At 39.1% G+C, this 27100-nt stretch overlaps 1 protein-coding gene across 2 annotated transcripts in view; it reads left to right on the top strand.

The window, feature by feature from the left end:
- CDH12 (cadherin 12) overlaps positions 1–27100 on the top strand; it is a gene marked incomplete at its 3' end in the record, with an annotated part of 168137 nt that overhangs the window by 93452 nt on the left and 47585 nt on the right. The window contains exon 3 of one of the 2 annotated variants that reach the window (XM_083358385.1): positions 21544–21663. The exons of the other annotated variant lie outside the window; for it this stretch is intronic. Within the exon in view, the coding sequence (XP_083214511.1) occupies positions 21544–21663 (120 nt within the window). The remainder of the gene's footprint in view (positions 1–21543; positions 21664–27100) is intronic. 2 annotated transcript variants of the gene reach the window in all.

Raw genomic sequence — 27100 nt, 5'->3', positions numbered from 1 at the left:
ATAAGAGGAGAAGGCAGGGGAGGAGATATATAGTGAGGGGTTTTTTTATGGACAATTAAAATGTAGACATTTGGGCTTTTAAAAAATAAAGGCATGAAAAATTGAAAGCCATGTATCTTGGCACACAAACAAGAAAATGGGTTTTAAATAGCCGTATAAAATTTGCCAGATTTTTTTTTTCCGATTCCAAACTGATCCAAACACAAATGAACAGGACCATGGATAGCTCACTGTGAGAATTCATTCAAAGTGTGGCACATACTAGATTCGCAGACAAATCACGCAGAGTTGTCTTTCATCCCAGTACTGTTCAGCAAAATATTAGATATTCCTAATGTTCCTGTTGGGTATAATTGAATAGAATGGATGTCCCTCACTTCTGGAAGACAACGCTATAGTAAACAAAACTGACGCCTATGATTTCAGTTTAGAAATAACTTTTGTATTAGTAATTTTGGTTCAGAACACAAATAAGAAAGGGCGGAGAATCCTTACATCCAGACCTATAAATACTGTATCCACTCACCATACCAAACATAGGTGGCTTATTTATTTAGCTACTGTTAAGTTATAGTGAAGAACCATATACCTATATTCCATAAGGGAGCTACTGGATTAAATCAGGTGCATATGGCACGGGCAGAGAAATGGAAGAGAAATAACAGACAGTATGGTTTTGAAACCTACACAGTTTTAAAACTCTAGTGGTTTATCGATTGGCAAAGGTTTTTTACTGTTGCAGTTCAATAATAGCATCAATAGAAATACTTCCATTCAGTCTGAATGAAGAAAAACAGGTGTAACTACTGTATTTCTATAAGAGAACTGTGACCTTATTTCTGGTAATAAAAACAAAAAGACATCCATCCTTTCAGAGTGCAGGATGTCTCTTCTTCTATCTTTCACTTTTCTCCAATTGCTAGATTTTAAAGTTCAAAGAAAACACAACATGTTTGAACAGGATACTTGAAACCTTTTCATCTTTATATTAGATAGCAAATTATACATCCCATTCAAAAATAAGTATTATTTCATAAAATATATGCCTTTTCTAACCAAATGCTAATGTTTTATTTAGTTAAAGGTAAAGGTAAAGGTTCCCCCACACATGTGTGCTAGTCGTTTCTGACTCTAGGGGCCGGTGCTCATCTCTGTTTCAAAGCGGAAGAGCCAGCACTTGTCCGAGGACGTCTCCGTGGTCATGTGGCCAGCATGACTAGACGCCAAAGGTGCACGGAATGCTGTTACCTTCCCACCGTAGTGGTCCCTATTTTTCTACTTGCATTTTTACGTGCTTTCGAACTGCTAGGTTGGCAGAAGCTGGGACGAGTAACAGGCACTCACTCTGTTATGCGGCACTCGGGATTAGACCCGCCAAACTGCCGACCTTCTGATCGACAAGCTCAGCATCCTAACCCACTGATCCACCACGTCCCTTTATTTAATTAGGTACCATTAAATCAGGCCTAATTATTGCTAACCTTTTAAACAAATGTCCATAATGTCAAGCTTTTCTTAGTAAACTGAGATTTTTATTTTTTTTTATTTTTTTCACATTAATGAGCAAAGTTTTGTTTGCTTTTACCTAACAAAGTGGCATCACCTTCATAAATATTAGTATTTTGACTTCCATTTTTTTAAAAAAAAAATTCTAGCTGTTACTACTTCCAATTCTGTCATTCTTATGGTACACAATCCTTTCCAGTTGTTTGGGCACAGGATCTTGTTCCAATCAACAAGATAGCTTTCAGTATTATCACCTATACTATTTATTTTTTTAACATTCTGGAAAACTTTGGCAGTGCAAGACACTTCTTTACAGTCATTATTTCTGCCTCTCAGCTGATGTTGCTTGGAGACAGGTGACTCTCCAAAAGTGTTTTGAGTGTATAATAGAGATCTAATTAGAATTTTCTTCATGGCTGATTTCATGTTTAAAATGGTTCAATATCTACATAAAACTGCTGTAGGAAATCACCAGGAAACATGAAGGTGAGTGTTATTCCTATTCTGAGGACACTCAAATCTATGTAACATTTTCAGATGTGACTTCTGTATCTGTCTTCAAGGGTTCAGTGAAAGAATAATATTACATTGAATGTAGGCAGAATGGGACTTCAGCACCAAGCTTGGGGAGTGCATGATGATATAGGTCTTTCTTTGCTTTGGACAATGCACTCATGATATCTTTACTTACTTCACTTAGAGAATGTGTTGACATCCTCTAAGCTTTACTGGTGTAAATAGACTTACAAAAGCTGCTTTGAGTCTATTCTGGAAACTCCAATTAGTGGAAAAATAAGTTTCCGTTTGATCTTTGAGAGAATTCAAAAAGGTCCTTTTACATCTGTGCTGAAAGCTTTCCCCTTTGCTGCATTTATTTCCATTTGAGTTAAAACTTGCACTTTTAAAACTGTACAAACTTAGAATCTGGATACCAGAAAGGAGCCCTTTCTTATATACAGTATGACATCTGTTGAGGTCGAATGGGGAGGTTTCTTTTTTGTTACTGCTGGCTTATGATAGCCAGGGTTTTTTTTGTCATAGAACGTCCAGAACAGAGTTCCGGCACCTTTTTTGGATGGAACCTTGTAGGGTAGGCAAGGCGGGTTGTATGACATGTGTGAGTTCCGGCACCTTTTTCTTTTACAAAAAAAGCACTGATGATAGCCATCCCTAGAATAAACTCTCTCTCTCTCTCTCTCTCTCTCTCTCTCTCTCTCTCTCTCTCTCTCTCTCTCTCTCTCTCTCTCTTCTATATATATATATATATATATATATATATATATATATATATATATATATATATATATATATATATATGTTAAAGTTTATAATGTTAATAGTCAGCAACATAAAAAGTCCAACCAACCAACTGATGAATTTAAAAAGGTACTCTGATGTGCATCTTATTGAACATTTGAAACTAGATATGCAGAGAATGTTAAGAAGTGTGAAGGGAAAGGAATAATAGCCTTCAAATATACATGTTAATCCAGGAAGTCACCTTGATTCACTAATATATATATATATATATATATATATATATATATATATATATATATATATATATATATATATATATGGTAATATTCCCTAAACATTCCTTATTAACATACAATAACTCTTGCTTCAAATAATCTCTTCAAGCTCATACTCTGCAGCAGCCCAGATTAGAAAATGATCTACATTTGACCGCCTGCATTATATTCTTGCAGTCAATTATTACAATTAGAGATGACAACAATACTTACTTTTTGTGACTCATTCAGAATGGCATTCTGTTTTGGAAGGAGGGAGGGGAACACTGTTCATTCTGATTTATGCAGAAACCTGTTGAGCCTTGAAATTTCTCTGACACAGGAAGGGCTAAGGTCTGAAAATTCAGCAAATTACAAACTTGTCATCTTTACAGTATTGATTCGAGGTTTATGGCAAAGTTCCCCCCAAATCCTCATCTCACACACAATAGTGGGGGGAGGGGACATTTGTGACACTATGGAGAGATCTCTTTATTGTACACTTGGCTCTGGGGAGGTGAAGTGGCAATTCAGGAGTATGTGTGATATTCAGATTGGGTTTTTTTCCTCAGGAAATTTCACATTCCTGTGCAGTTCTTCTGCCTTACATTTGGATGATGATGGTGCCAGTTTGGAAAGGCAAGCAGTTGACGTGTATGAATGTTGCACATTTGGAATGACATGTCTATCTGTATTAATGTTCAAATGTTGTGCAGCCACCTATTTCTGTTCCCATTCTTCATGTATAGTGTTTTACTTAAAACATTCTCTACTGCTTTGTAGCTGATGCTGCATTTAGGGTCAGGCAAGGGAAGAATGCAAAAGAATCTTCTCCTGATTTTTTCTCTAACTTAAAGGCCCAAATATATTCTGTGTCTTAAAATAAATACATATTTAAGCTAAATTTGCATAAAGCTTCTATTCTGTCATGGAAGGGTGATCAAACAGGATATCCAAATAGAAACTGAGCAAAGGTTCAACAGAAATAAGCAGCTGATTTCAAAACAGCACCAAGAAAGTTACAGAAAGAAGCTAGGTGTAAATGTCCCAAATGATATGTAAGGAAATCTTAATCCCAAGTAAAAAAAAAGCTCTTCAATAAGAATTAATCCCAAGGCATTATATGTTTCAATTCAGAAGAAAAGAAGAATCTTAAAAGTGATTCTTCTTTACAAACACTTCTTCTGAATATTTTACTTTACATCTGTCGCTCAGTTGTGGTAAATTCCCCTTACTATATAGCAAGTTAATACTGAAGATTTGGACTACATTCTATACAAACATATCTGAATAAATTAGATTTCCTTCTGAATAGACATTCATGGAATTGCTTTTACAAGCTTATCCTTGCAAGGGAGAGCTTATTTTGAATCATTTGCTCCTCTGAATGAACAATTGATACAGTGTTACTTCTTTTTGTTATCCCTGCAATATATATGCTTAGAAAGACCCTTAGTTCACAGTAAAAAGATGTATGTCCTGTTAAATTAGATAACTGAATCTCTCCCCCACCCCCCACCTCTAAAGAAATTTTCTTTAGGCTTATGAAAGATTTGGAGTACAAATAGGTTTTTCAAATGTAGCAAGGATACAATCCTATATGAAGGGGGAGGGGGGATTCTGGATTGAACTTCTCATTGAACTACATTATTCTTTCCCACTAGAAAAGGTATTGTTTTGTCAGGAGAATTTAAAATTATTGGACACATCCATAGGTATAATGATTTGAAGATCTTTCTCTAAATAGTATGGTAAACCTGAGAAGGTGAGAAATAGTTTGTTGGATGTAGTGTATGACCAGCCTTTTCTGCTACAAAGATCTGAGCAACCTGAACACACATGGGCAATATATGCAGCAGTTGGAACATAAATGGTTTATTAATTTTCTATTTTCACAATCAAGTGCCCAATAGATAACATGATGACTGAGTCCATTAGTGATTCCGTGGTACATGTAAGCCTCTTTGAACTAAGTCTGATATTACACCCTCCAGTACATCTACTCTTCTGGTAATGACCGTTTTCCCTCACTAAGCAAATACAATTCTTATTGTTGTTAGTAAATATACAATTGCATATCAATATTTCTTACATTTTTCTAATAGTGTTAATAATATCAGTTTAGAATATATTTTCTAAACAAAGCATATCTTAATTGCATTTGCATTCAATTTCCACATCCTATTTTCGCTTTTTTCAATTTTAATTTCCCATCCATGTTCAAAGCATCCCAATCATTTATAATTTTAGAATCCAAAGTGTTCGATGTGTTTCTTCGATAGGAAAATAGTTCCACAATACAGTTATGAAAGTCAGTATTTGTGTTCATAATTCAGACAGGCCAATTTTAGAGTAATATTATTTTCATTATATTTTAGCAAACCAAAAAAAACCCTCCCAACCCCCTCCCCCCACCCTCTTCCCCCTCCCCAACCCTCCCCAAATCCTCCCTTCCTTTCCCCTCCCCCCCCCGGCTTCCCAGAGCAAAATACAGGGTATAAAAATACAATCATAATGTAACTTACGCAAACAATCCTAAACTATTTAAACTACCAAACTTTAACTCATATAAGAAAACTTCAGACATATATATATATATATATATATATATATATATATATATATATGTAGATCTAGAGTCTCGGGTTTCTTCCCGCGTTCCTTTCATCTTCAGAAAGTTGTGGCGACGTTTCGACGAAATCCCATCCGTCATCATCAGGCCGGAGTGTTCCTCCTGCTGCTTCCAGGAGCAATGCGTGGTCTGGCTGTTCCTTTCCTTCCAACTGCCGGTGGGGCTGTGTTCTGACTGGGTGGAGGCGTGGCTGCTTTCTGATTGGGTGGGGGTGTCCTCCGATTGGGTGGAGGCGTGGTTGTCTTCTGATTGAGTGGAGGCGTGGCTGTCTTCTGATTGGGTGGATGCGTGGTTGTCTTCTGATTGGTTGGAGGCGTGGCTGTCTTCTGATTGGGTGGGGTGTGTTCTGAATGGGTGGGGTTTTTTGTTGTGTTGTAATATCCTGAGTGTTGTGATTTGGTGTCCTGAGGAGTGGGCTGTGTAGTGGCCTCCAGAGCTTTGGTTTGGCTCCGAGTTCGAGGACCTGCTATGTATCTCTGGTATGGGTCAGTCAGGTTCGTGTGTGCGTTCTTCTGCTTGGGTGATGGCACTTTTGCTTGACTTGTTCTGTCTTCTGTGTGGAAACCAGCATTGATAGAGAAACGAATTTCAGCAAACAAGGATTTAAAAAACCAACAAACAACCCCAAATGCCACCAGCCCCAGCAAGACTCATCCACACCCAGAACAAAAACTCCCCCACACAGAAGACAGAACAAGTCAAGCAAAAGTGCCATCACCCAAGCAGAAGAACGCACACACGAACCTGACTGACCCATACCAGAGATACATAGCAGGTCCTCGAACTCGGAGCCAAACCAAAGCTCTGGAGGCCACTACACAGCCCACTCCTCAGGACACCAAATCACAACACTCAGGATATTACAACACAACAAAAAACCCCACCCATTCAGAACACACCCCACCCAATCAGAAGACAGCCACGCCTCCAACCAATCAGAAGACAACCACGCATCCACCCAATCAGAAGACAGCCACGCCTCCACTCAATCAGAAGACAACCACGCCTCCACCCAATCGGAGGACACCCCCACCCAATCAGAAAGCAGCCACGCCTCCACCCAGTCAGAACACAGCCCCACCGGCAGTTGGAAGGAAAGGAACAGCCAGACCACGCATTGCTCCTGGAAGCAGCAGGAGGAACACTCCGGCCTGATGATGACGGATGGGATTTCGTCGAAACGTCGCCACAACTTTCTGAAGATGAAAGGAACGCGGGAAGAAACCCGAGACTCTAGATCTACACATACAGACACCCGCGAGAATCTACGAAAACATATATATATATATATATATATATATATATATATATATAATATCAATAATTATACAAATACAAAATAATACTTTCCAATCTAATACCAAAACACAGGGTGTAAAAATACAAACAAACAATCATAATCTAACTTACGCAAACAATCCTAAGCTATTCAAACTATCAAATTTTAACTCATATAGGTAAATTCCAAACATACATATATATATATCATATCAATGATTATTCAAATACAAAATAATACCTTAAATTCATATTATCCTAATATATTATACAAATTAAAATACCATAGATTACTTCCAAACTTATTTTTTTATAATCACATCATTCTTATATTCTTATATTCTATTACCTACTCCAATATTGCCCATAAAAGTATTACAAATTAATTTCAATCACACATAAAAGAATTTATATCAGTTTTATAAAACTATTCTTCTATCCAACTAGACTTTAACATACTAAAACCAAATTAATACAACCTTTCCTTCTCCTAATATATTATACAACTTAAAATACCATACACTACCTTCCAGGCTTAAAACTTTCCATCCAAATAACAAAGCATAACCTACAGAATATCAATAAACACTACTACAAATCTTCCCAATTAAATTTTCATAATCATCTTCAAACTAAAGCAACACAAAATATTATATAATTATTTTATAAGGGTGAAAAATGAATCCCCACATACTTAATCCTTCTAGCATCCTTATTACATTATTATCTCTTGCAATTATGCAACTAAATCCTCAGGTTTGCTTCATTCTTCCAGAAGCAGCACACCTCTTCCAATTTCTGGCCTTCTCCTGTGGTGATGAAATTTGACCCACTCCTGTAACTTTCACATCTGTCTGTGTTAGCCCTTCAACATCTTGTGGATTCTCTCTGGAACGTTGAAGCTCTCTGTCACCTTTTTTCTTTGTAGACTCCAAAGACGATATGGGGACTGCTTTTAAAACATTACTGTAAAAGTCACGTGCCTGAACCACCGTGGTAAGACAATGCCTTGTACCTTCATAAGTCACCACCATACCCTCTGGTATTTGCCATCTAAACTTAATATCACGTCGTCTCAATTCTTGTGTCAAAAAAGCAAATTCCTTCCTTTTTCTTAAAATTCTTGCAGGAATCTCTTTTAAAATCAAAACTTTTTGCTCATCCATTACAAAATCAATATTATAGGAGGCCTGGATAACTTCATTTCTAATCTTTCTCTTTGTGAAATAAACCACCACATCTCTGGGTAATTTCCTTTGTCTTGCAATCCACGAATTAACACGGAAGGTTTTATCTATATCTTCCATTATTTCATCTGCTGGTCGCTCCAGCACCCCTTCCAAAACCTCAGAAACCATTTTCATCAAATTTTCCTTAGGATTTTCTTTTAGGCCTCTGATTCTCAAAGCAAGCTCCATCTGAAAATACTGTGTCAAAATCAAATCATAATCCATTTTCGCTATCATATTTTCAGTTTCTGTCATTTTGGCTTCCATTCTAGTATCATTTTGAACAAGATCTTCCACTTTTTCATCCAAAATCTCAATGCTTTTAGCCATATTTAACGTTGCAGATGTGATGTCTGCTCTCATTTCTGCTAATTTCTCTGTAAACTTCTCCTCCAACTTTTTCTCCATTATCTCAACAAATTGTTGCATTTGCTTTTCCATAGTTTCTTGGAGCAAACTCTGCAAATCTTTTACTGTAAAAGCTGATACAGATTCAGATGCAGAGGACAATAAAGTTTTCGCCGAAGACTGCTGCCTCAGGGCAGGAACTTTAGAAGATATAGTTGCCATTTTCACCCTCTATTGTTAACTACTCACTTTCACATGCAGATTCAGCAAAGTCCATTGAGTTAAAGATCAAAACATCATCTTCACCAAAATCTCCTGCATCGCTCTGCCTGCGTCCTCATTCTCATAAGCTCTTCCTTGCTGGCAGGGATGGTTGCGAACACCCTGTTCTGCTCCAAAAAACCCGGAGCAGAGACGCCTCGCAGTCCGGAGCATGCCCAGGCTTCGGGGGGGCTCAATCCTTCCGCCACCAAAACTCTAAGTTCTGGCGGCCCCGGAGAGCTCTACCCCTACCTGGACTCTCACCCCCTCCTCTTCTCCCGAGGTGGGGGCTTCCAAGCCACCGAACAGCTGATCGGCGCTGTTTTCGGCGGCTCTACGGAGCTGCGAGGCTGACAGCCAAGAAATGGCTGCCTCCGGCGTCGCCTTGCCATCCGGAAGCAATTTTAGAGTAATATTATTGTCTCTGCCACACAGATAAGCAGCCCCCAAGTCTGTTCCTTTTATCTCAGTTGCAATTCTCAATAGTAAAAGCTTCCAAGGCCAGACAAAGTTTTATCAAATTCTAGCCTTCAAGCCAGGTTTCTTTTACACATAAATAAGATGCAGTGCCATAATTCACCCCTAGATATCATCAATGCCGTTTTTCAGTTTTTAAATCCAAAAGGTATTTTGAATACCTTGCCGGCCGAAATACGGGCCAAAACTTATTGCCTGTATCAGCCTAACCTAAGGCAATCCACAAGCTGTAATCACAACTGTGAGAACTCATTATTTGTGTAATTTTTTTGGATTGCTAACAAAGAATTAAAGGAAGACCCAGGTTTGAATCTCAGAAGGGTATGGCTGACAGATGAGAACAAATGAGTTTGAAGTGGCCATATCAGTCTCCCTTTAATTCTTTGTTAGCAATCCAAAAAATTTACACAAATAATGAGTTGTCACAGTTGTGACTACAGCTTGTGGATGGCCTTTGCAGCTAACAAAGCAAGAGAGAGCCTGTGGTCTAGGGGTTAAAACAACTGCTTAAGATGCAGTCGGCCCAGGTTCGAATCTCAGAAGGGTATGGCTGACTGATGAGAACAAATGAGTTTGAAATAGCCATATCAGCCTCCCTTTAATTCTTTGTTAGCAATCCAAAAAAAATACACAAATATGAGCTGTCACTGTTGTGACTACAGCCTGCGGATGGCCTTGGGTTAGGCTGAAACAGGAAATAAGATTTGCCCCATGTTTGGGGCCTAGCAAGGTATTCAAAATATTTAACAAACACTTAACAAACACTTAACCCTTGCCTTGCAGCTAACAAAGTGAGAGACAGCCTGTGGCCTAGGGGTTAAAACAACTGCTTAAGATGCAGTCGGCCCAGGTTCGAATCTCAGAAGGGTATGGCTCACTTATGAGAACACATGAGTTTGAAATGGCCATATCAGCCTCCCTTTAATTCTTTGTTAGCAATCCAAAAAAATTTACACACACACACACACACACACACACACACACACATATATATATATATAATATATTATACATATGATATGTAATATATATATATATATATTTGTTTTCTGAGGTTTTCGCGGATGTTTGTATGTGGATCTTTGGTTATTCGGGTTTTTTCCCACGTAGAATTGAAGGTGTAAAAGCAACGTTTTGACGAAATCCCCTCCGTCATCATCAGGCTGGTGGCTTCTGCTTCCTAAAAAAATTTTTTTTATTATAAAAAAAAAAGAGGAACAAACAGTCATTACCACATGCTTCTCCCAGAAGAAGGAAGCAGAAGCCACCAGCCTGATGATGACGGATGGGATTTCGTCGAAACGTTGCTTTTACACCTTCAATTCTACGTGGGGAAAAACCCGAATAACCAAAGATCCATATATATATATATATATATATATATATATATATATATATATATATATATATATATATATATACACATACACACACACACACACATACATACATACATATATATATATACATACATACATACATACATACATATATACATATACATATACATATACATATACATATACATATTTATTTATTTATTTATTTATTTGTTTGTTTTTATAAACCGCCCTTCTCCCGAGGGACTCGGGGCATTGTACAAAGTAAGATAGGCAAACATAATGAAACAGTATTGTAAAACAATAATCAAAACAAACTGGGACCCCAATTAGAGCTATCAGGCCAGGCCGGACTGCTGGAATAGGTAAGTCTTTAAGTCGCGCCGGAAGGTGCGGAGGTCGGGGGCCATCCGGATTTCAGTTTGTAAGCAGTTCCAGAGGGCTGGCGCACCCACTGAGAATGCCCTCCCCCTGGGGGCCACCAGCCGACATTCCTTGAGCGGTGGCACCCTGAGGAGGCCCTCTCTGTGGGAGCGCACAGGGCGGTGGGGTGTTGACATTGGCAGAAGGTGCTCCCGTAGGTAGTCCGGACCCATGCCATGTAGGGCTTTGTATGTCATTGTTAGCACCTTGAACTTCACTTGGAAGGCAACTGGAAGCCAGTGCAGCGCACGGAGGAGAGGTGTGATATGGGAGTATCGGGAGGCTCCCAAAAGTGTCCGTGCCGCTGCACTTTGCACCAGTTGAAGCTTCCGAGTGGATCTCAAGGGCAGCCCCATGTAGAGAGCGTTACAGTAGTCTAGGCGAGAGGTCACAAGGGCATGGGTGACTGTACGTAAGGCATCCAGGTCCAGATAAGGCTGTAGTTGGCGCACCAGTCGAATCCGGGAGAAGGCCCCCTTGGTCACAGCTCCTATGTGATCTTCCAGGGAGAGCTGTGAGTCTAGGAGGACACCCAGGTTGCGGGCCCTATCAACAGGGGGTAGTAACTCATCCCCGATGTTAAGGGATGGGATGCTCTGAGTATCCTGGCTTGCCGGTACGTACAGCCATTCAGTCTTGTCCGGGTTCAGTTGAAGCCTGTTCCTCCCCATCCATTCCCGGACCGCTTTCAGGCAGCGGGACATCACGTCGAGGGCATCACTGATGCTGTTTGGAGTTGAGATGAAAAGCTGGGTGTCATCAGCATACTGATGGTACCCTACTCCAAAGCTACGAATGATCTCACCCAGCGGTTTCATGTAGATGTTGAACAGGAGAGGCGAGAGGACCGACCCCTGAGGGACTCCGCAAACGAGAGGCCTCGGGGTCGACCTCTGTCCCCCTGCCAGCACCGACTGCGAGCGACCCTGGAGAAAGGAGGAGAACCAACACAGAACCGTGCCTCCCACTCCCAGTCCCCTGAGGCGCCGCAGCAAGATACCATGGTCGATGGTATCGAAAGCCGCCGAAAGGTCTAATAAGACTAGGACAGAGAAATGGCCCCTGTCCCGGGCTCTCCAGAAATCATTCATCAGAGCGACCAATGCCGTCTCCGTGCTGTAGCCCGGCCTAAAGCCTGATTGGTACGGGTCTAGATAAACCACTTCATCCAGGACCTGAGGAAGTTGGTGCGCCACCACGCTCTCAACAACCTTCGCAAGGAAGCGAAGATTGGAGACTGGACGAAAGTTATTCAATGAGGATGGGTCCAAGGTGGGCTTCTTGAGGAGAGGTCTCACCACCGCCTCCTTCAAGGCGGTGGGGAAGTGACCCTCACTCAGAGAAGCAGAGATGACCTCCAGGAACCAGCCTCGTGTCCCCTCTCGAGCCGCATAAGCCAGCCAGGAAGGGCACGGGTCCAGTAAGCATGTGGAGGAGCTCAACCTCCTCATAATCCTGTCCACTTCCTTAGGAGTCACAGAATCAAATTCCTCCCAGATGATGTCGACAAGACTGTCCATGTCTTGTTCTTCCAACTCAGCCCAGTTGGAGTCCAGGCCGGTTCGAATCCAAGCGATTTTATCCAGCAGATATTGACCGAATTCCTCGGCTCGACCCTGCAAGGGTTCCTCCCTCACCTCTTGGTTCAGTAGGGAGCGAGTCACCCTGAACAAGGCAGCCGGGCGATTATCTGCGGACGCGATGAGGGTGGAAAAGTAGTTGGATTTTGCCACCTTTATCGCAGCGAGATAAGACTTGGTGAGGATTCTTAATCGCAATCGGTCGGATTCGGATCGACTGGATCTCCAACGGCTCTCTAGGCCCCATCTCCGACGCTTCATCTCCCGGAGCTCCGCGGTGAACCATGGGGCATGCTGAGATCTGCGCCGGGTCAGAGGCCGCAGGGGTACAACTCGGTCCAGAGCCTCCGTGGCTGCCTTTTCCCAGGCTTCCACTAAGGCATCCGCCGAGCTGTGAGCAGGGAGTGCATGTGCGTCCCCAAGCGCTACCTGGAACCTATCAGGGTCCATTAGGTGCCTAGGGCGGTACCATCTGGTTGGCACCATGCACCCACGGCGGGGGGTGGCAAAGGGGAAGTCTAGCCGTAGGAGGTGATGATCGGTCCATGACAGGGGCGTAACAGTCGTGGCACCCCCACCGATATCATCACGCCACCGTCCAGACAAGAACACCAAGTCTGGGGTGTGGCCTCCCTCATGAGTCGGTCCAGAAATTATTTGCGACAGGTCCATGGCCGCCATGGAAGCCATGAACTCCCGAGCCAGTTCGGACGATACTCCCAGGGACGGTAGGTTAAAGTCGCCCAAGACCATGAGTTTTGGGAATTCAACCACCAACCCTGAGAGGACATCGAGTAGCTCGGGCAGGGCTGCCGCTGTACGATTAGGTGTATACCAAATTATTCTGATAGGTTTCTCCGTTTTCCCCAAGTAATTAATTCACCCCTTTTCTTTTCTGAGAGAATGGGACAGAAATTCCCTTTCTCTCTCTCATCGGAGAGAGTACAGATTTACAGTAAGAGGTCTTAAAACCATAAAAAGAGGATCAGGTCTCACCCAGTTTCATCTATGTTGCTGTAAGATTGCTTGATAGTGCTTGTTGTCTTCTGTTGTCAGCAGCTTTGGACTGGGTCTTTCCCCCGTCAGCTTGGAGGGTTTCCTCAGATCAAATGGGAGGGCTTCTGTCCCCCCCCCGGCCATGATCAACAAGGATCCCCTCCTTGCTTGCACCTATACAGGGTGACTTTTGACCTTTTCCAGGGTCCCCCAGCAGGGTGAAATCAAACGCAAAAGACAGAGTCCCATCTTCCTGCACCCATTCCACTGCGACGTCAAAACCAGAAGCCTGCAGCAGTTGGAACATATGCTTAGTATAGATTGGATGCTTCTGTCTGTGTCTGTCAGGGAGCACAGAGAAGAATATTAGAATAGAGTAGAGTAGAGCAAAGTAGAGTACAGTACAGTAGAGTAGAGAAGAACTGGAAGGGACCTTGGAGGTCTTCCAGTCCAGCCCCCTGATCAAGGAGGAGAACCTATACCATCTCAGGCAGGTGAATGTCTAGTCTCTTCTTAAAAATCTCCAGTGATGGAGATTTTTAAATTTTTAAAGCAGTTCCTTTTATTCAGGAAGATACATTCATTCAATTAGAGCAGGGAAAAGAAAAATGGAAAGTCCTGCTACAGCTACTCTTTGTAGCTACTGTTTTCACTTCCCATGGTGACCCATGTGAAACACTCTGTTTTGTCATCCCCAGATACTAGAGATACAATGACTTATTTAGTCTTGCAAGTGTAATGGTAATATGCTCAACGTTTCCTGATATGTGCCATTTTTGTGACATGAGGTTATATTTTGCCCACAAGTTCTGGGAACTGTATGTGCAGGATAATTATCAAAAGGGATATCTCCATTACCATCCAAGACACTGGAAAAAAAAACTGTAAGTGCTTGATCTAACCTGCCCACATGGCTTTAAAGCTATAGTACAATCTTCTTTAACTCTTTGGCTCCCAGTAATTTCATGGATACATCCAAGAAGGTTGGTTTTATTTATTTTTTGGTCCTATCTCTACTTAGTTACCAAGATGGCATTTTCAAATGTTATCTGGATTGCTTTGCCGTAATAGTTTATTTGAGATGTGGACATTCTTCTATTATGGCATGATAGATAGACAGAATCAACTATTCTATTTTTGCAACTACTTTGCATGCAGTTTTAGATACAGATCATTAAGTTGTAATTTTGAGCACACTCCCTTTTCAACATTGCCCACTAGAAATGCCTAAAGTTAATCTCATGCAGAAATTAAGAAAGGCTGCATTAAAGATAAAATCAGAGAAATCTAATTTGGATTATTTATAAATATTTTAATAATTTACATTAAGGGAAATAAAGGGAGATCGTTTTCACCTATGTAAAGAGCGCAATTTCAGATATACAATTATTTTCAGCCTTATTTTCCTATGTTTTTAAATAAAACAAGAATAAAACAAAGGAAAGTTGCTGTAGTTTTTAAACATCCAAGAATAAGCCCTTTTTCCTTCCCTCTCTCTTTCCCTCCCTCCCTCCCTCTCTCTCTTTCACACACACACACACACAGAGAGAGAGAGAGAGAGAGAGAGAGAGAGAGTTCTACTTCCCACCCCCATATAATAGTATCTAGGGAATAATAATAATAATAATAATAATGATGATGATGATGATGATGATGATGATGATGATGATGATTTTTGATGCAATGGAGCTATTACAGAGTACTGTGGACTCTCTGAACCTGGTTCTTTTCCTGAACATGTTTTGTTATCCAACTAGGCAACATCTTCAGTTCTCGAATGGACGGGGATTTGCTCTCTATTTATATACAGTGGCTTCCCCTGTCAAAATTAGTGCAGGTATGGTTTTCTCCTTGGTAGTTCCTCAAATAAGCCATTATGCTTGATTATTTCTCTGAGTTGGTAATTCCTTGCTCTGGATATTGTTTGCTTCTTGATATGTTTGTCTGGTGGTGTTATTATTAGTGTATGGCATTGGTATATTAGCAATGAGGCTACAATGCTAATGCAGAGTAGTAGTTTGGCTGCCAATTTATTAACTCTATTGTGGCACATGCTTGCTTGCTTGCTTGCTTCTCGAGGTGTGCTACAGGAGGATGAGCTAACTTTGCACTAGAAAGAAGGATCAGTGGCTCTTTCTGCAGCATTATCCCCCTCTCCTTCCATTGAAACCATCTCTTAAATAGGCAGCACAACCAGGAAGGTTCAGAGACAGCAGGAATCTAACCAACTAGACAAAGCGCCAGCTCATCTCCCCACCAAGTGGTACCTATTTATCCGCTCACATAGAATATGCTTTCGAACTGCTAGGTGGGCAGAAGCTGAGGTGAGTGGTGAGAGCTCATTCTACCACACATGCTATTATTCAAACTGCTGGAGCAGAGACCACCTCCAGTGTCATTAAGCCACTGTGCCTCCATGCCTTGTCTGATGTTAACCCTGGTGTCAATCTCTTCTCATTTGAGTATTGCTTGCTTGTAAAGCGTTTTTATTTCCTTCTTCACTTTTTATTTTCTCTTTTGAATGGTATGTAAATGTGGTTTATCTGTATGTGCCTGAAGATGGTTAATTTATCTGAGTGTTAAGCTTCCAGGAATTTTCTAGCATTTTTGGCTTTAGCTTAGTCTAGGATGCTCACAGTTACCCAGGTAAAACTATAGTTAAGTTTCTCCATGTGTTGTGACATTAAGGAGTTTTTCTCATATCTTCTTACTGCTAGTGGATGGATGTTCTCTGCTAGACTTCTGCCTGTCTATCTTGCATAGTGGTTGTAACAGCCCTTACATTCCATGTTGTGGATGATTTTTTTGTTGTTGTTGTTGTTTAGACTGCTGTGTCTTTTGTTCTATTTAAGATGTTTTGGAGAGCTTTAGTAGGTTTGTATACTATGGTGGTGCCATGTAGTTGTAATAGTGTGTTGGTTGTTTCTGAGATGTTTTTGATGTATGGCAGTGCTTTCTTTTTCATAGCTTGTGTTGGTTGTGCTGGAGTGTGTTGAATGGAAAAGTTACTTTCTGATAAAGTTGTGTGGGTATCCATTTTGTTGGAGCATATTGTATAGGCAATCTATTTCCTTTTTTAGGTGTTCTGGGTTGCTGCAATATGTTTGTGCTGTCTGCATAACATTCTTACACAGCTTCTCTTATGAGAGATTGGTTGATACTTTGATAGTGGAATACTTGGTTAGTATGGGTGGTTTTTCAATGGGTTTCTAATTTCTCTCCATTTCCTCTGCTGATGAGGATATCCAGGAAGGGTAGTGTGTTGTTGTTGTTTTTTCTTCCTTTGTGAATTTTATTCCTTTGAAGATGTTGACTTTTTCATGTGTCTTCTCTAATAGTTCCTTTTTTATGACAAAGGTGTTATCTGCATACTGGATACATACTTTTGGTTTTATGTATGGTTGTTAAAAATGCAATTCAGTCAATTTATCCTTCACACTGTCAAGGTATGAAAATAGCTTTGTTTTCATTTTTACTTCTGCGTTGGGTAGGATGCACTCCAACAATTGCCCAATTCCATTGTTTGGCCTCAATGCATGAAGAGGAAGGGGAATGGACTTGAATATGCAGCTCCACTCAGTGTCAGCACAGGGAGAGAAGATGGCATGTCCAGTATGACTCCATCCATGTGAAAAAGAGTTCTAAATGAGAAGGAGAAGTGAGATAAACATGGCCTTTATCTTAATCACTCCTGTATATATTTCAAGACATACAAAACATATCTTAGAAAACAATGATAGAGAGGATGTTTTGTCTCTGCTTTTCCACATCACATGGGGAAGCAATATATAGCAATAACAGTTCAAGGTGATTAGTTTGAATATACCTATAGTCAAATTCTTTAAGAAGAACATTTTACAGCAAATACAAATGTTCCTCTACGGGCACTTTATGGCAGTGTGAGAGATGCTAAGAGAATGTTAGTAAGATTAGTAACATACTAACACATTTTATTTAAGTGATTACCCTCTTCCAGATTCAAATGCAGAGACTATTTCACAGGCTTAAATCCTTTCTTAACTTTGTGTGCACCAATATTCAGGGGACAGAACCAGCAATAGCACTTAAATGTATATACCACTTCACAGAGCTTTACAGAGCTCTCTGGGTGGTTTATAATGTCAGCATATTGCCCCCAAGAATCTGGCTCCTCATTTTAGTGACCTCTGAACCATGGAAAGTTGAGTCAACCTTAAGCCACTCAGAATCAAATTCCTGGCATTGAGCAGGGTGTTAGCCTGCAATACTGCATTCTAACCACTGTGTCAGCACAGCTCCTATAGCATGTTTAAATACTTTTAATATGTATCTGCATTTTAAGAGCCCTGTATGTTAAATTGATAAAAATAATATTTTTTCTAGTGTAAATGTGTCCCAGGTATAATCCAATATCTTCTATCACAGCCTAGTGAATCTTGTCTTAAAATCTAGTTCTGCAGTTTTTGTCCAACACTGATCTATGTATATGAATTTTGCTTAGTGTTAAATACCCATAAGTAGGATGTTGGGTAGAAATTAAACATTTGTTCTTGGAAACTCACTAATTTACATATTTAATAATTAAGAAGCAGAGGAATAAAGTACCTTATTCAGACCTTTTTGCTCGTATTGACAATACCAGAGATGTACCTAATGAGGGTCAATGTCACGAGCAATTTTTAAATGCCTTGAAATGCCTCTCAGAAGTTTCTGTCCTTCCCACCTAGCATTGGCTCCTTATTATCCACTACTTTTCCCCCCTTTTTTAATTGCATAGATTTTGGCCTACTATTTAAATTTTTATTTTATTTTTTTAATTCCATTTATATCCCGCCCTTCTCCGAAGACTCAGGGCGGCTTACAAGCTTAGCAGTAGCCTTCATTCTATGTATATGCCTGCTTATTAGGGCTTTCACACACACACACCAAGCGGCATTATTACAAAGTCAGCTTAATTGCCCCCAACAATCTGGGTCCTCATTTTACCTACCTCGGAAGGATGGAAGGCTGAGTCAACCTTGAGCCTGGTGGGATGCGAACCTGCACTAATTGCAGGCAGCTGGTGTTACTTAAGGAGGCATTAGCCCACTGCTCCACCAAGGCTCATATACAGTGTCATATACTGTACAGCACTCATCCTGAAAAAGATTTCAGAAAGACATACCAATAATTGTATATAGCATAACTTCTCTGCAAAATATGTTATATTTTTCCCACCTTTCTCCGAAGACTCAGGGTGGCTTACAATCTAAGAAGCACAAATCAATGTGCTTAGCAATTATTCCACTGAGCAATAGTATTTTCAAAATTTTTCTGAGTGGTTGGAAACCAACCGGCATTTTTTTTTAAAAAAATAAGCTTTATGTACAGAGGAAAAACAGTAAATGGCTTCAAGATTTCTTTCAGTTGTGCTCAGAAAATACATTAGTATCTGACGACAGCCGTGTGCTTATCTTTTGAAAAAAAGAATAACAGCATTTGAGAGATAATATAGCAGTAATCAGTATTTAACATTTACAAGAATTCCTACTAAATGTAACAATGTTAAAAACTGCCCATTAGGTCTACTCAAATTGCAGTCAGTATTTTGCCTCAAAATATCCTGATGTCCAATAGTAGTCATCAAAATAGTGTTGGGTGTTTTGTACTTCCAAGTATGCATTTCAAGACTAAATGTAAATCAATGCTTCATTCTTTCTTCCAGTTTTTCTTTCTTTAACCTCTGTGAGTCATGTATACAGCTTTTCATAAATTATAATCAGAAATGGCTGAGTTGTTTATATGGAGACAGTTACATCTGGAATGGAAAAAGGAGGCGGAAATACATATTCATAGCATTTTGAGGAATGCATAGCAGCAGATTAGAATTGTTCTTTGTTTCTAGCATCTGGAATATTGATAAAACTACCATTTCCTATTGAATATATGTAGAGAGATAGGATACCCCCAGCATAAACATTGCAAGTTAGAAAGAAAAAAAGTTAGCCCTAGATCAGATCTTCCTCTCATCGTTACTCATGTTAGAATCGACTGCAGGAATATATCTTCACAACATGGTGTAAGTATTTTTTTTTACCAGCAATGTATACTGCTGTTCCATATATTTTCACAGTTATAAAGCTTTACTAAATCTTCCAATGCCTGGTCAAAAAAGCACATCCTGAGCTTCTGAGATCTTCCTAGTGCAAATCGCAATGTGGAGACTTTAAACATCTTTTACAGAGTTTCCATCCCCCCAAGAAAAAAGATAGATTATATATTTAAGGTTTGTTTTTTTCTCCTTTGGGGTGTGTAATTATTATATATTACACCTTTGTTTTATGTGACCAATGTACATTTGATAATTTTGTCCTTCCATCATCACAATAGTTCTTTGAAAAAGGCTGGGAATAAGTGATTTCATTCAAAGTAATCTAAAATTTCTCACAGCTGAATGGTGTTTTGAATTTGGATCATCCATTTTAGCCCTATATCTGACCACCATATACAATCACTGCCCTAAATGGTTGAAGTAAATCTCTCATTTGTTAATACATTTGAAGTAGTTTCAAATCCTCCCTTAATAATAATGCTTTTGTAATTATTATTATTTTTTTAAGTTGCTTTGGTTTAGAATTAAGAAAGACTCTTTATCTCACAGAGTTTCCTGTCTATTTAGGGCAGCAGCTGCTCAAGGCAAAATGTGGGTCTTAACATTCCCAAATGACCCAGTGCTCTACTGCTTAGGAAAGAAAAAGAAAGAAAGAAAGAAAGAAAGAGAGAGAGAGAGAGAGAGAGAGAGAGAGAGAGAAAGAAAGAAAGAAAGAAAGAAAGAAAGAAAGAAAGAAAGAAAGAAAGAAAGAAAGAAAGAAAGAAAAGAAAGAAAGAAAGAAAGAAAGAAAGAAAAGAAGGAAGGAATAAAGAAAGAAGGAAGGAAGGAAGGAAGGAAGGAAGGAAGGAAGGAAGGAAGGAAGGAAGGAAGAAAGAAAGAAAGAAAGAAAGAAAGAAAGAAAGAAAGAAAGAAAGAAAGAAAGAAAGAAAAGAAAGAAGGAAGGAAGAAAGGAAGGAAGAAAGAAAGAAAGAAAGAAAGAAAGAAAGAATAAAGAAGGAAGGAAGAAAGAAAGAAAGAAAGAAAGAAAGAAAGAAAGAAAGAAAGAGAGAGAGAGAGAGAGAAAGAAAGAAAGAAAGAAAGAGAGAGAGAGATAGAGAGAAAGAAAGAAAGAAAGAAAGAAAGAAAGAAAGAAAGAAAGAAAGAAAGAAAGAAAGAAAGAAAGAAAGGAAGGAAGGAAGGAAGGAAGGAATAAAGAAAGAAGGAAGGAAGGAAGGAAGGAAGGAAGGAAGGAAGAAAGAAAGAAAGAAAGAAAGAAAGAAAGAAAGAAAGAAAGAAAGAAAGAAAGAAAGAAAAGAAAGAAGGAAGGAATAAAGGAAGGAAGAAAGAAAGAAAGAAAGAAAGAAAGAAAGAATAAAGAAGGAAGGAAGGAAGGAAGGAAGGAAGGAAGAAAGAAAGAAAGAAAGAAAGAAAGAAAGAAAGAAAGAAAGAAAGAAAGAAAGAAAGAAAGAGAAAGAAAGAAAAGAAGGAAGGAAGGAATAAAGAAAGAAGGAAGGAAGGAAGAAAGAAAGAAAGAAAGAAAGAAAGAAAGAAAGAAAGAAAGAAAAAGAAAGAAAGAAGGAATAAAGAAGGAAGGAAGGAAGGAAGGAAGGAAGGAAGGAAGGAAGGAAGGAAGGAAGGAAGAAAGAAAGAAAGAAAGAAAGAAAGAAAGAAAGAAAGAAAGAAAGAAAGAAAGAAAGAAAGAAACTGAGCAAATTAGACCAAATCCTATTTGCATATCTTTTGCCACCTTGAAATTTTATGGTTAAAAAACCCCACAATTTTAGGACCTGTTTATAATAAATATATGTTGCATCACAAAAAGATATACCTAAAATGGTGATATCTTTCAAGCCTTGTTTAGTAAGTTCACTGCTTTTATCGGTTAACTTTATATGTTGTTCTTTTCACAGGGGCATATGTGCTGCAGGTCAAAGCAACCGACGCTGATGACCCAACTTATGGAAACAGTGCCAGAGTGGTTTATAGTATTCTTCAGGGACAGCCATATTTCTCCATTGATCCCAAAACAGGTAATTGACATTCAGTCCCTTGGAGTGTTTTCTTCTCTTCTCCTCCATGTTTCAGGCTGATTTGACACTTATCTCAGGACTCTTTATCTAATTACAAAGGAAGAAAAGAAGTGCCATTAATGGTCACCGAAAAATGCCAAGTGCTTTCTTTTGATAATATGTCTGTATTCCCACTTCAGACACAGCTGGTGAACAAAAGGACAAAAGAATTGTGCAGGTCCTGTTGCATAAGGAAAACTCTGTGATTGTGTGATATAGCTATTTTTATTCTACTGAGTGTTCTATTATATGGAATGGAAGTAGCATTTGGGGCCTCACTGGAGCAGTTCCAACTGCCATGAGCTTGGCAATGTAGCCAAAAGCTTTCTTAGCTGAGCTGCATCCATCTCATTCTATTTCTAACCAAAATTAGGCGGCAGATTTAGAATATTAATTTTGGCTGTTACAAGGAAACTACAGGTCTCCAGACCATAACCATGATCTGGCTTTATCCCTCACAATGGCCACTGCTAGGATTTCTAGTTCAGTGCTATCTGAAAATGCACAGCTTTACAGTTCTCATTTATAATATAGCACAAAAAATCATTTTTTTTTCCGTACCATTTATAGCACAGGTGTTAGTACAGTGGTAGTAACTATTGGTTGCCATCAAATGATCTAGAACATATAAAACATAAATGCTAATAAATATATTTAGATTTTTTTTAAAAAAATGCTGCATATTTTTTGGCATTAAAAAAATAGCTTCTCATGACATCCCTCTCTTAGGCCTACTAGTCTTCTTTTACATAAAGAAATATTTTTTTTTTCTCTGAGGGAGCATTTGTTTAAGAGATGCACCTTCTGATTGTACTATGCAAGTTGCATTTCCCTTAGAATAGCTGGGATTGTTTTGTTTTGTTTTGTTTTCCACCAATGACTGACTATTTGATTGACAGATAGAATATTAAAAACCCTTTGCTTCCTGGCTGATCAATTATTCCAAGAATACAATCTCCCTATGGAAAAAAAATCGTACTTATGTATTTTTCTTCCATGAATTTACAGCAATCTTGCGTTAACCACATATAAAATATGTGAGTAGAGGGGACTTTGGAGCATGTCTTATACTGATAAGCTCTTATAATTATATTTTAATCTGGTATTTTAATGAACATTGGTGTTCGGTGGAAATCTATCCTTTTTTTTTCTCTCTCAGCAGCCTGCTTTTGGCAGGTGGTGGATTGAAGGATGGGAAATGGATGTTAATGTCAGCCTTGTTGTTTTGGAGGTCATTGGATGTGGGGGATAGATGCATAAACATCCAGAAATGCTCATGGGATTGGAGGACAGTTAATTGCATATCTTGTCCTATATTCTGAAATGTCATTCCTGCTTCTGTATTTAATAATTCAATGGCTTAACCAAAATGTTCCACACTAAATGCTGCCAATTGTGTGCCTTGAATGCAAGGTAGGGAGGGCTGCAGGTCTGCCTACTTTTCTGAAAATGGAATTTGTTTTCCCAATGAGTCCCTACTTGAATGTCAAATGGAGTATTAAAAAACCCTTGCTTCCTGGCTAATCAATGCATGGAGATGGAAGCAGCATAACACCGCACAAGCTCTCCAGAGGTCATGTTCCTTGTCAAATATACTCTATTTTAACAAAAGAACATATCAGAAATGTGAATCAGTAGCTTTATTTTATTTTATTTTATTTTTAATTTGGATGAGCTACCTCCCTCTTTTACTTGCTCCAGGAGATAAAAATCACCTCTTTTTAATGTTTTCCCTTAATTAAATCTCACTGGCAATAGAGAAGTTTTAAAATCCAAACTCCTATGTCTTTTACAACATTTCTGGATCAGGTGAATGACAATACACAGATACTCCTAGGAGTATTTGCTGTTCTCTTTCTTTATTAATTATACCTAAAGGAACCACCGAAGCAGGAGCAGTGGAATTTCAGTTTTAAATACTTAGCATTGCAAAGACATCAAGGTCATTGCTCACAGAATGAACAAAAGATACAGCTATAACATGTAAGCTCTACAGACAATTAACTTGTTATTTAGGACTTGATCTACTGACTGGTAGGCTCTCAGATATAGCCTGATTAAATTTGTCTCTTTATTGCAGACAAAGGAATATCTGCATATAGCATATACAGTATATGTTTATTTATTTATTTATTTGATTTATATAGTACACATAGTACACAAAACTTAGTCTATGGATCTGTGCTCCAGAGTTTAAACTATATACTTTTTCATCCTACCTTTCTGAGTTATTGGATACGTTGCCATTTTTGTATGGCCTAGAGACAGTTAAATTGTGGTTGACATGACAATTTTGTCTTGCACGGAACTGGTAGTTCCTCTCTCACCAGTTTCGTTCCTTACAAAAACCATTAAAATCCCGTAGAAATAATTCTTATTTATAGCTCAATAAATTTGGCTTCCTCTATCCTAAGTGTTTTGTTTTGTTTTCCCCTGCACACTCTTTGTCATAGCATAAGCTTCATGCTTACCCACCAATCAGCCAATAGCTGCACAGAAATTATTTTTTGGAAACCTTGTAGTGAGAAATGTAAAATGACCTCTTTCGATGTGTGTGTATAAGATTGGGAAGGCAGTAGGTGGGGTTTGATGCCTTTTCTGTTTTACTAGCCAAAGTAACATTCTAATAATAGGGTTGACCTGATTATCGGAATGTTCTTAGATGTGGATTTTGGCTGTTGGAACTTCTTTCTTCCATTTCCCTGCACTTCTCCAGTCTACATTAGCACATCCTCACCTTCATCTGATAGTAGGACAATCTATAGATTTTAGTTTCCTTAATGTTGGAGTTGGGGAGCCATTTCCTTTCTCCTAATAAAGCTGGCAAACCTCAACAGTCAGCAGCAAAATGGATGAAATATACCATTTCACAGTTTAAAATGTATTACTTAAAAGGCACAACTGAACAGCACTAAACACTTAAGGACATAACTATAATTGCAAACACCCAAGACTTCTAAATGATGAGGCACTAGCCTAAAGCTATTTATAAAAAGGAAACATATTAATGTAAAGGGGAAAAAAATCACTCCCCTTGAGGCAAATCCAGTGACTTTTTGAATGGATAAACTTTAGCAAAAGACAATCAAGAAAATCATCTTTGTTCTCACTCAACCCAATTCTATTTCCTTTGGAGGCCTAGAATTTATTTATTGATGTAATTATCAATTTACACTTGGGTGATAGGAAGCAAGATTAGCCTTGAAAATTAGTGTTGAGTATATGTATCAGTTGTTCTTTCACTCAGTTTCTCATTTCTCTGACCATTAGTTCCTTTCTGCCTTTGATCCTTGTTGTTTTTCAACATTATGAAACTAAGTGAAAAGAAATCTATGGATTAGAAACAAACGTGCTGTTCTCATACAGGATATTTGGCTTATAATGCAATGCTATACAACTGTGTATCTATTTTTTTAACTATGTCATTGATATCACTAATATCTATGTCTATAACATATATATTTGTTCCCTTTCTAGTGAACTAGTAATTTCAGTTTACAACTACAAAATGTTATTGTGCTCTAAAACATTTGTGAAGGGAGACATGATATAGAGGGGAATGGGACTACATTCCATAGCCAACTCACTGCGGCCATCTCGCCACACCCAACTCACCACAGCCAACTTGTCACAGGACAATTCACCATAGCCAACGTGCCATGGGAACAACTGTCTGCAGAACAATTTAACAATTCTATTTAGTTATTTTAAAATAAACAAAAAATATTTAAATTTTTGTCAGTCACATTTCATTCTGTCCCTCTTTTTGCATCCGTTCTTTACTGATTCTATTCCACCATTTCTTTGTTATTAGTGTAACTTTTGTCCAGCAGCAAATTGTTCTGTGGCAAGTTGGCCCACTGAGATTTGGCCATGGCAAGTTGGCCATGGTGAGTTAACCACAAGGAATTGTCTTAGAGCCTGTTAGAGTGTCACTCTGTAGTATGGCAGTACAAGAATAGTTAATGAAACTTTAACATTTCTCATCTTGAAAGTTAACTACATACAGCTATTTGTTTTGGTTGAGGGTTTATGTCACAACACACACATACTTTTTAAATTTCTCTTTTTAATGACAATTGGAGCAGAAATTTATTTTATTTATTTTATTTTATTGCATTTATATACCGCCCTTTCCCTGAGGACTCAGGGCGGTTTACAGGGAGTTAAAAATCAACCATACAAAAGTTAAAACCCAATTTAAAAAATATTAAATCAACCCTGTACTATTAAAAACCCCAATTAAAATGAATGTCTCCTCAGCCTGGGCCCGAGAGCTCAAAGAGCCAGGTCTTCAGGCCCCGGCGGAATGATCGGAGGTCAGGAGCAGTCCTCAGCTCCACCGGCAGCTGGTTCCAGAGGGCAGGCGCCCCCACTGAGAAGGCCCTATCCCTGGGTGTCAAATCAAGAAAAAGAAGGAAATATTACTTAGGAGCACTTATAGACATGACAATTATTTTTGCTTTTTATTTCTAAATAGCAAACATGTCACAATAAACAGTTGGACAGGAAAATGCATTATTTTATTAGGTAGCATTTTGTGGAATGACAGCCAGTTGTTCTTGCACTGAATTAGTAGGAAGACTCGAATTATTTGTTCAATATGTGCACAAATACAATTATATTGTTCTTCTCTCAAATAGTGTCCTTCACCAGATAAATCCAGGTTCTCTCTTCAGTATGTCAGCAAATGCCCATTATACTTTCAGCCTCAGGGTTTATCTCAGTTCAGCCTAGTTCCAAATTCATCAGGGAAGTTCCCATTGGAACATCTTAACAGGATCTACTGCCCGAGGTTAAAGGAAAACACATTATTTCCATCCTGTTTCCTTTTGCATATGCTTCTCTAGTAGCCAATACCACAACCACCTCAAATGCTCAGGACTCCCTAAAAAGACCATTTATTTGATTTATTTATTTCAGTTAAATAATTCATAGGACTACTCATCTCACAAAAGTGACTATGGGTGATGTACAGAGAATAAAACAAAAACAAAACACATGGTGCCCAAGGTTAAAATACAAAGTCCAATCACAAAAAGAACACACATTTGCCGATATAGGTGGGGGAGCAATCAGGTTTTTGGAGCCTTTTGAAAGGGTAACAGGATCATGACTATCCAGATTTTGGGGGAGATGAGGGAGGGATTTTGTTCCATAGCACAGCTGCAGTCACTGAGAAAGCATAACTCCAGAGTCCAATAAGTTGGCATGTTTGGGGAAGGAGACCCAGAGCATGCTCCCTCTGTTGCATCTGGTGGAGTAACCAGAAACAATGAGGGAGAAGCAGACCCACAAATAGCCTGCCTCTATGCCCTGTAGGGCTTTATAAGACAGTAGTCCCCAATATTTGTGGCTTGGCAGCCAGGGCGGGGGGGAAGAATAAGGGAACTGGGCT

Source organism: Vipera ursinii (genome assembly GCF_947247035.1).
Source record: "Vipera ursinii genome assembly, chromosome: 3".
NCBI lineage: Eukaryota > Metazoa > Chordata > Lepidosauria > Squamata > Viperidae > Vipera > Vipera ursinii.
Note: the sequence above shows the minus strand (reverse complement) of the source record. Positions and strands in the feature narration are given on the sequence as shown.